Source organism: Oncorhynchus tshawytscha, linkage group LG21 (assembly GCF_018296145.1).
Source record: "Oncorhynchus tshawytscha isolate Ot180627B linkage group LG21, Otsh_v2.0, whole genome shotgun sequence".
Lineage (NCBI taxonomy): Eukaryota > Metazoa > Chordata > Actinopteri > Salmoniformes > Salmonidae > Oncorhynchus > Oncorhynchus tshawytscha.
In genome coordinates, this window is record NC_056449.1 from 10,154,073 (window position 1) to 10,164,453 (window position 10,381).

Sequence of the window (10,381 nt, forward strand, 5' to 3'; positions counted from 1 at the left end):
TCAGTCATTTGTGTAAGTGCTTGTTGAGTGTCCTTCCCTATAAGCATACTAAAATTCTGTTGTCAATTTGTTTACCGTAAAATAGCATCTGTCAAACAAATAGTATCTGGTCAAACACAATTTTTTCCAGAAGTTTTCTAAGGGTTGGTAGCATGCTGTTTGGTTGGCTATTTGAGCCAGTAAAGGGGGCTTTACTATTCTTGGGTAGAGGAATGACTTCAGCTTCCCTCCAGGCCTGAGGGCACACACTTTCTAGTAGGCTTAAATTGAAGATATGGCAAATAGGAGTGGGAATATCGTCTGCTACTATCCTCAGTAATTTTCCATCCAGATTGTCAGTCCCCAGTAGCTTGTCATTGTTGCTTGGGTTTTATTAGGGCGTTGTGGATGTGAATGGTAAATATGTGTAAGCCACATGCTCCAGCTCCAAGGCTTGCGTGTTCAATCCCAGTGCAAGGTGCTGGTTTTCTTTGAACCCTATCCCAAACCTGAACCCTTAACCATTCAGTTCGCCATGGAGTTGATTGACCTTTAGGGACAAGGGTTTGGATGTCTGACTCTGCAGAGAGACTGTGAGAGCTTGTTGAGGCCAGATATAATTCAATCTAGCTACCTGAGTGTCACCATCTGTGTTGTGTGAATTCGGACAGAGATTGCTATTACAGACTGTGCATTTAAGTGGAAATGACAACCAATACAAGGAAAGATCATAAAAGTAGGGGTCTCCACATAATAGTGGAGAGGATATCAGTACTGCTTTAAACCCTATCTGACAACCATTGTATCACTGATGTCAACCATTATATCAATGGTGTCAAACATGTAAGAATACAATAGAGATACCTTTCACTTGTTGACCTCATGTTGACCTACCTACACCATCAAGAGTCAGAGGGATAATTTGGAGAGACCCCATAATCTCCTTGTCACGTTGAGGGCTGCACCATTGGAGTCAACAGATCAATTCACATTTCGCTGTGCCAGCCATCTGCACAAGACTTGGGCTGAACAACCATCTGTCGTCCTGGCAACAACACAAACCAAAACACAAGCCCTAATACCACTTTACACCATGTCTAACCCATACAAGAGGGACATTTTTATTTATTATTACTGTCTTAATAAACAAACACATACATCTGCCCACATTCTTGATGCATTGATAACTTTTATATGATAATATAGGTTCAAAGCTTTGCTTCTATTAGGTTAAACAAAACCAGACTGAACATTAGTCCACCTTTTGGTGGAATAAACAGACCATCCACTTGAGAGAACATTGTTCCTGGTTGGCTTTACCAGCCAATCAGAAATAGCAATCCAGACCGTGCTTTTTCTTAGTTCCCCTTTGAAACACTGGTGAGCCATTTCTTTGTGGAGACAGGACTGTGCACAATGAAAGAGTTAAGTAACATAACCACATGAAAGAGTGTTAGTGGGGCTTCGAGTGCATCGCAGTGCTAGCTGTGCCACTAGAGATTCTGGATTCTAGTCCAGGCTCTGTCGCAGCAGACCGCGATCGGGAGACCCTTGGGGCGGCGCACAATTGGCCCAGCCAATGTGTACAGTGTTTCCTCCGACACATTGGTGTGGCTGGCTTCCGAGGTAAGTGGGCATTGTGTCAAGAAGCATTGCGGCTTGGTTGGGTGGTGTTTCGGAGGACGCACAGCTCTCGACCTTTGCCTCTCCCTAGTCTGTACTGGAGTTGCAGTGATGAGACAAGACTGTATCTACCAATTTGATACCACGAAATTGGGGTGAAAAAGGGGTAAAAAAATAGGAAAAAGTTAAGTAACATAACCACATGAAAGAGTTTTATTAACATAACCACATGAGATAGTTATTAAGTAACATAACCACATTTAAGAGTTTTAGTAACATAACCACATTTAAGAGTTTTAGTAACATAACCACATTAAATAGTTGTATTAACATAACCACATGAGAGAGTTAAGTAACATAACCACATGAAAGAGTTTTAGTGACATAACCACATGAAAAGGTTAAGTAAAAAAAACACTATTTGGTACATAATTGTTTACTTAGTGGTTCATGATAAGATCTTAAACAGACACACACACAGACAGACACAGACAGATAAAGACAGACAAACAGACACAGAAAAACAGACAGGAAGACACAGACAGAAAGAAAGACACATGGCCTGTATGCCACAAATACACACACTAGGGGGAAAGGCTGGTACCCTTTTGGGCGGTGGCATCGCCAATGGTATTTGTATGCTTCTCTTCTGACTTATAGTGCAAGCCAAAGAACCACAGAGAATACAAGCCCAAAGTGGACCCAGACAGCATAACTCTCCCACAGAGATGTAGACTGACAAAGGGCAAGACCCTTGTTACAATACATTTCCTGTAATCCAACCAAATGCCCTCTACTCTTCACACCCACTCATTCAACAACACATTACTCAGGAGCTGATCCCTTTAAGTCACCTACTCTGCTTATTTTTAACCCTGTTGTCTCTCCAAAACAGCAGCCAGCTAATTAATTAATAGGATTGGGCCTAAATGTAGTGTCCTATAACGTGCCGGGGAAGCTGAGGGGAGGGTGGCGAGGTTGAGAGGTCGAGTTATAAGACCGGAGGACGGGAGGTGAAGGACGCTCACAAACGCTCAGACAAAAGACACAGTCAGGACACTGAGGAGGTGAGTACACTGCAAGCCCCGGCTGACCCTGCTTTACATCCACAGCATAGCCTAATGGGGAAAGATGACATCATGCATGGAGGATTATATCGTGCATGACACCATATCTTGTATACATCTCAGAGAACTGTATCTGCATTTAACCTGTATCGTAAGTGATAACTATAATGCTGATTTTAGGAATGACTGACTAGAATATATAGATGGGTGTGCAGTGTAGCCTTCACTGCAAGGATGGAAAATAGTTTTCAGTTTGAGCAAGCTTTAGCTCTAATCGTGCTCAGGTTAGGGATGCACTAGAACAATAACCTATACTCTGGGGCTGCCTAGGGATGGAATTGCTCACCTTGCCTTATTGTCTTGGGATGGAATGAACATTTTGGCTCAATTTTTCATTGCAGATATACTGTATCTATGTCATGTTTTTAGAACTGACACTAGGCACAGAGTATAATGTTTTATTTATTGTAGACTAGGAAGGATTTGACCAACTTCTACCACCTTTGAATAGACAGGGCATGTGATGTGCCCATTTGAAATATATTCATCCATCACCTGTATTGGCAATCATTGTAGCATGTTTACATTGGCAGCCTCGGACAGGTTTAGACAGTGTACAGAGTTAAATCGGACCAGCTCAGATTTGAACAGCTTTAATACTTGCTGATAGGTTAAGGCCACTTATGGAGAACTTCAGACAACCCGGGAGGGTTAGCATCTTGAACAGTGTTTCTCTGAAGTTGACTTGAATTTGTTACGACAGCCATTTGGGGGATTAATCTGACCTCAACTCAGATTAGGGGACCAGTGGATCGTTATGTTAATCTCCCCTCCTAGTGATTAGCTACACTGGTTTAGACAAATCAAAGACTAATTTGTTTGTTTTCTACTCCCTTTGTCCAGCTTCACCATATAACTTCCTTGCGATCTCAGTTAGGAAAATGTTACAGTGCCTTTTCTGTTGTGTTGAGCTGTACTGTACTTGTTATTGTATTGTAATGCTGTCCCTTATTGGCTTATTAACCACTCTTTTCTACCTCTACAGACAACCTCATCCAATTCACCACAGACATGGCAAAGTGAGTATCTTTTAAATTTACCCATCAACTAACAACGATGGCTAATTTATAATAATAATAATTAGGTGGGTGCTTATATTTGTCCTATTTCACACATGTACAAGTGTGTATTAATACGGATGTGCGAATTGGAAATTAGTTTTTTTTGCACATCCCAACTCTCCCTGACACCTAACCTATAGCACATTGCCTAAGGCTATCAGGGCTGTGTGACACCTCTGGGGCTTTATGTTAAGAGGATCCAGATAAATCCTGATTAGGATGGATCATCTCTGGATTAGATCCGGAATAGAGCAGTTTAGAATTAACAGCCCAGAGCCTAGCATACGCAAGGAAAGACGCAAGTAAATAGGCAAGCAATGCACATTATATTGATGTTTAAACTGATATAAAAATAGGAGAAAAGGAATAGATAGGATTCTATTATTTATATAAAAAAATAATTTAAGAACAAATTCTTATTTACAATGACGGCCTACCCCGGCCAAACGACACTGGGCCAATTGTGCGCCGCCCTATGGAACTCCCAATCACACATCCGGATGTGATTTAGCCTGGATTCAAACCAGGGACTGTAGTGACGCCTCTTGCCTTGAGATGCAGTGCCATAGACCGTTGTGCTACTCGGGAGACATTATGAGATATCGTTGGAAAACAACATATATGAGAAAATGAATATGCAAACCAAGTAATTGTCAACAACTCCTCAGTAGTGTTTCTGTTGTAACCAGATCAAAGCAAAGTGTAGGTCAGGTTCCCCTTCAGACAGATCTATGGTTGCATAAGTATTACGTAAAGTTAGGTGGTTGTACCAGTAATGCCAGCGGCCACCATGCCACCCTGGGTCCTAATCCATCCAGAGCCTCAGTGGGAGGGGGGGGAGTATAGGCCTCATCCTTTAACTGGAGCTGACAACAGGTCAGTTAAGGTAGGTCACTATAAATCAAGCAACGTACTGGGATGTCCGGCTATGACACAGATTTGTTGAATCCAATCTAGAATCTAAACTCCTGACTCTTCCTATCACCCTCCCTCTGTAGAGTCTACAAGAAGACCAGCGGCAACGAATCAGTAAGAACCCACTTTGACATCATCACTGAGGGACACACTGGTCAGGGCCTGCTCTGATGCACTTATCACATAACAGAGCAGGAATCCATAGGCTTTCTTCAACAGAGCCAACCTATATGTATACAGCACTGCGATTCTTCTGGCTCCATCAAGATAACTTAGATTAGGCCTATCCATATGGTGTTGATGTCAGGCAGGAAGTAACCTCTCGCTTTCCTTTTCCCTTTTTCCTAGATTGCTCTCTACCTGGGGAAGAGAGACTTTGTGGACCATGTGGAGAGTGTTGACATCGTCGGTGTGTTATAAAGTTTTCTGAATATCTTTAGGCGTTACTGCTCTTTACAGAGTAGTGCACATGTGAGTGTGTGTGTGTTATATCTACATCTTCTCTTGCAGATGGGGTGATCAAGGTGGACCCCGCTGAACTTGAAGGCAGGAAAGGTAACAATCAGTTGATTTCACTGTATCTATTGAACCCTGAAAACATGCATGAAGTCACATTCAACCAATCGAGGTTCAGTCTTAATACCGAAGCCCTATATCTTTCTGCAGTATGGGTGTATCTGGCATGCGCCTTCCGTTATGGTAGTGACGACCTGGATGTGATCGGGCTGTCATTCAGAAAAGACATCTGGGTTAAAAGGATTCAGATCTACCCTGTTGTTGGCACCAATCCAGCCAACACCCCCATGCAGGAGGCCCTCCTGAAGAAATGTGGGGACCAAGGCCATCCCTTCACTTTCACTGTGAGTCTCACTGTGTTGCCTTCCATCTCATCCTTCACATGGCATCCCACAATATGTCAGTGCAGAGCTCACTGTTCAGCCACACAATGTGTGATTACAGTCCACTCTCTTAGACGGTGTTGGAAACCACATCAGAGACTTTGTCACCATGGACATTCCCATTCAGGGAATGCACATACTAGACTGTTGGTTTGTATATATTCACATCTCATCACCTCTTCCTTCCTGTCCATTTCAGATTGATACCAACCTGCCATGCTCAGTTGGCCTTCAGCCCGCACCAGAGGATGCTGGCAAGGTACGTTAGTTTCTCTCTTTTTCTCGCTCTTTCAATCTCTCGTTTTAAACCTTTCATTAAAGGCAAATGTTTTCTACCCCTGCAGTCTTGTGGTGTTGACTATGAGGTGAAAGCATACATCGCCAATGAGGCAGATGACCCTGATGAGAAAATTAGCAAGAAGTATGTATTAGTGGAATGCTACCAATTTCACACAACTGTACAGTACATGCCATTTGCTGTGGCTAGGAATCAGATTATTGTGTATTCTGATGGTTTTCTCCCTCTCTTCCTCTCTCCTGTCAGGGACACTTGCCGTCTGATAATTCGTAAGATCCAGTTTGCCCCAGGCAAAGTGGGTGCTGGACCAAAGGCTGACATCAGCAAGAACTTCATGATGTCTGACAAGCCAGTCCACCTTGAGGCCTCCATAGAGAAGGAGGTAGGCCTGTAGACTTTTATTCTGTAAGCCTAGGAGAACATTGATTACTGTGCTAGTTTTCTATTGACGGGTCATTCTGTATGATACCTTTTGATTTGAACATGTTTGCTTTCATTTGGTGACCTTCAGCTCTATTTCCATGGAGACCCAATCCCTGTTAATGTCAAAATCAACAATGAAACCACCAAAGTGGTGAAGAAAATCAAAATTACAGGTGAGTGGTTGTGACGCGAGTTCTCATTGCGTTTGTGCATGTGTTTCAAATCTTGATTATGGCTGAAACATCTCTTTCTGACCAGTTGAGCAGACAACAGAGGTGTTGCTTTACCAGTCTGATAAATATTCCAAGACGGTTCTTACTGAGGAATTTGCGTAAGTCGAGAACACATTCATTCCGTTACTACTGCAATCTAGAATTACTAAGCCTTATGTCTATCTTACCCCAATACTCAACTCAAACAACAATAAAATATATTTGTATTTTCACTGTTGGTGGATCACAACTTCCTGTTTGTGTGGTCATCCTGTGCAGGGAGGAAATAAAAGGTGAATCCACCCTGGAGAAGACGTTCACGGTGATCCCTCTGCTGTCCAACAACAAAGAGAAGCGTGGTCTGGCCGTGGACGGCAGACTAAAGGATGAGGATACCAACCTGGCTTCCACCACAATGTGAGTCAGTGGGTTCCCCAAGACATAGCTCAACCACACCCGCCTCTCCTTCTGTAGATGATGATAAAAAAAAAACATTTACTGAATTGAAATGCCTGAGGTAACCCATCCTTGTCCTGTCCTCCCCTCTCCTAGCATCCGTCCTGGCATGGATAAAGGAATGCAGGGAATCATGGTCTCTTACAAAATCAAGGTGAACCTCTTGGTCTCCAGCGGAGGCCTCTTGGGAGGCCTAACAGCCAGGTAAGAACTGGAGTTGATATATGACATACATATATATACAGAATAAAAATATAAACGCAACATGGAAAGTGTTGGTCCCGTTTCATGAGCTGAAAGAAAAGATCCCAGAAATGAACCATATGCAAAAAAAGTGTATTTCTCTCAAATGTTGTGCACAAATTTGTTTACATCCCTGTAAGTGAGCATTTTTCATTTGCCAAGATAATCCATCAGCCTGACAGGTGTGGCATTTCAAGATGCTGATTAAACAGCATGATCATTACACAGGTGCATGTTGTGCTGGGTACAATAAAAGGCCACTCTAAAATGTGCAGTTTTGTTACACAAGACAATGCCTCAGATGTCTCCAAGGTTGAGGGAGAGTGCAGTTGGAATGTCCGCCAGAGAATTGAGGTAATTTCTCTACCAATGTTGTTTTAGAGAATTTGGCAGTACGTCCAACTGGCTTTAACAAACACAGACCATGTGTAATCACGCCAGCCCAGGACCTCCATCTGATTTCTTCACCTGCAGGATTGTCTGACACTAGTCACCCGGACAACTGATGAACCTGAGTTTGCACAACCGAAGAATTTCTGCACAAACTGTCAAACAGTCTCAGGGAAGCTCATCTACGTGCTCGTCGTCCTCACCAGGGTCTTGACTTGACTGCGTTGTAACCGACTTCAGTGGGCAAATACTCAGCTTCCATGAAGTGTGCTCTTCACCGATGACTCCGAGGCAGGCACTGTAAACGGGCAGATGGCGTGTATGGCATTGTAGGCGTGAGCGGTTTGCTGACGTCAACGTTGTGAACAAAGTGCCCCATGGTGGCGGTGGGGTTATGGTATGTGCAGGCATATGTTACGGGCAATGAACACAATTGTAATTTGAATGCACAGAGATACTGTGACGAGATCCTGAGGCCCATTGCCTTACCATTCATCCGCCGCCATCACCGCATGATAGTGCACGGCCCTATGTCGTAAGGATCTGTACACAATTACTGGATGCTGAAAATGTCCCAGTTCTTCCATGGCCTGCATACTCACCAGAAATGTCACCCACTGAATATGTTTGGGATGCTCTGGATCGACGTGTACGGCAGCGTGTTCCAGTCCCCCCCCCAATATCCAGCAACTTTGCACAGAGATTGATGAAGAGTAGGACAACATTCCACAGGCCACAATCAACAGCCTGATCAACTCTATGTGAAAGAGATGTCGCGCTGCATGAGGCAAATAGTGGTCACAACAGATACTGGCTGGTTTTCTGATCCACGCCCGTATCCTACCTTTTCTTAAGGTATCTGTGACCAACTGATCGATATCTTTATTCCCAGACATGTGAAATCCATAGATTAGAATTAGGCCCTAATTTATTGTTCAATTGACTGATTTCCTTACATGAACTGTAAGTCAGTAAAATCTTTGACATCGTTGCGTTTATATTTTTCTTCAGTGTATATACATACTGTGTGTCAGTGAGGCATTGTTGGACAGATTATGTTGCCCACTGACAATGTAAATGTTTGTTTCGCCACAGTGATGTTGGAGTAGAAGTCCCCTTGGTGTTGATGTCCCCCAAACCTGCAGATGTGTAAGTACAACTCTACTATGTGGTTTATCAGTGTGACATGGCTGATTCATGTGTGATGTTATTCTGGCATGCGTGACTATTTTAGTTTTTTTCCAATGATTCAATATTTTCCAATTGTTTCCATAAGAATTCTGATCTTATGTGTTTGTGCGTTTCTTGAACTACAGCCCAGTGGAGTAAATGCCTCTGTAGTGCAGGTGAGGTCACTCCCAATGTAACATGTTTTAGGCTCGATGTTCACTTCTTCAAGGGATGCAAAAGCTATATTTGGCAACAATGGGAAAGGGTTGAAACTGTTGCATGGGAAATAAATGTTTTGCGTTGTTGCCCATAGGAGATGCAATCAAGGTATAGAATTACACCAGCCTTAGCTCTTAAGTTAAAGAAGTGCACAATGTTGACACAATGTATCCTCTTGCTATGCTAAAGTATTGTGTTGCAAAATGAACACATACTTGGATAAATATGCCAATTAAAGATGATAGAGATTCTACTGCAGCACAGTGCACAAGAGATCACTGTTTGATAGTGGACTCGAAAGAAAAACAATTGAACAGAACAACCACATATTCAAGCAATTCCTTGTCAGATAGCTGATGTGATGTTTGTCCATGTCTCCCCATCTAGAACGGATATCAAATTTGAGTAGATTCCTCAACAGAAGACGCAGAAGGGCAACAAGGAAGAGAAACCGCGACAGACAGCAGACTCAGACACACTATAAGGCCAACTGACGCCAGAGAAACTAAACACCAATAGGAAAACACAGAACACCCGAGACATCATAACAATATGCATTCTTTTTACTCTCTTCCCACTGAGCACACAATAGTTGAATTAACGTTGTTCCCATGTCATTTCAACAAAATGACTTTGAACCAACGTGAAATTGACGTTTGTGCCCAAACCTTACTTCAACATTAAATCTATTGATAAGGGCACATGCATTCTACACCAATCACACACACGGGGATGTTGTCATATCCCAGTTAGACGAGGGAGCTCAGAATCCCCTTTAACAAAGCACACAATTCATTACTAGCCACTATAGGTCAACATGTAATTTCTATAGTTTTAAATGTTTGCCTTTTACAAGTGAACTCTGCAATAAAGAATATATAATAACTTGTGCAATGAAGAATATATAATAACTTGTGCAATAAAGAATATATAATAACTTGTGCAACAAATTCTATCTCAAAAGGAACAAACTTGTTTTAGTAGCGTTTGCAGGAACATGATTGGCGCACTCTATTGACAACAGAAATATTAAAAGATGTTCACCTCCTACTTCCTGTGTCAAGTCTTCATGTGTATCTGCTCACTGTATTCTTCTGTTGGTTCACTGCTTCTTTCCTCTGATTAGCAATGCCCCACAGCCATCAGTTTCTCCAAACCTTTAAAAGCAATAAGCTCTTGGATTTTTGTCAACCTTAAAATCACCAAAGACTGACAAAGATAAACCAACATTCAACCACGCCCCAAAATAATTATCAAGACCGCATGGCTCTGAAACAAATGACCGATGCAGCAACACCACACAGCCAATACACGCAGAGGACATTGAGGACAACTGAAACCAGGTACAAACAGGACTGGGGTGCTT

At 42.6% G+C, this 10,381-nt stretch overlaps 1 protein-coding gene across 3 annotated transcripts; it reads left to right on the forward strand.

Annotated features, from left to right (window-relative positions):
• The first annotated feature begins 2,558 nt into the window (after window positions 1–2,558).
• On the forward strand, window positions 2,559–10,065 carry arr3b (arrestin 3b, retinal (X-arrestin)). Of its 3 annotated transcripts, XM_024382824.2 has the most exons (16): window positions 2,559–2,669; window positions 3,715–3,748; window positions 4,789–4,819; window positions 5,054–5,114; window positions 5,216–5,260; window positions 5,372–5,565; window positions 5,804–5,863; window positions 5,949–6,025; window positions 6,149–6,284; window positions 6,414–6,498; window positions 6,584–6,656; window positions 6,817–6,954; window positions 7,090–7,197; window positions 8,722–8,775; window positions 8,943–8,972; window positions 9,403–10,065. In XM_024382824.2, the coding sequence occupies exons 2-15, from the start codon at window positions 3,741–3,743 to the stop codon at window positions 8,953–8,955; spliced, it is 1,083 nt and encodes a 360-aa protein (XP_024238592.1). In that variant the 5' UTR covers window positions 2,559–2,669; window positions 3,715–3,740; the 3' UTR covers window positions 8,956–8,972; window positions 9,403–10,065. The 3 variants fall into 3 exon arrangements, with proteins under 3 accessions (XP_024238592.1, XP_024238590.1, XP_024238591.1); XM_024382822.2 differs by lacking the exon at window positions 8,943–8,972; XM_024382823.1 differs by lacking the exons at window positions 2,559–2,669; window positions 8,943–8,972 and adding an exon at window positions 2,718–2,820.
• Window positions 10,066–10,381: the final 316 nt, after the last annotated feature.

Bases quoted from the DNA above. Each gene is read 5' to 3' on its own strand.
- arr3b (XM_024382822.2), top strand. The intron at 5,566-5,803 runs GTGAGTCTCACT...TGTCCATTTCAG, and splicing joins GCCATCCCTTCACTTTCACT to ATTGATACCAACCTGCCATG. The intron at 6,657-6,816 runs GTAAGTCGAGAA...CATCCTGTGCAG, and splicing joins GTTCTTACTGAGGAATTTGC to GGAGGAAATAAAAGGTGAAT.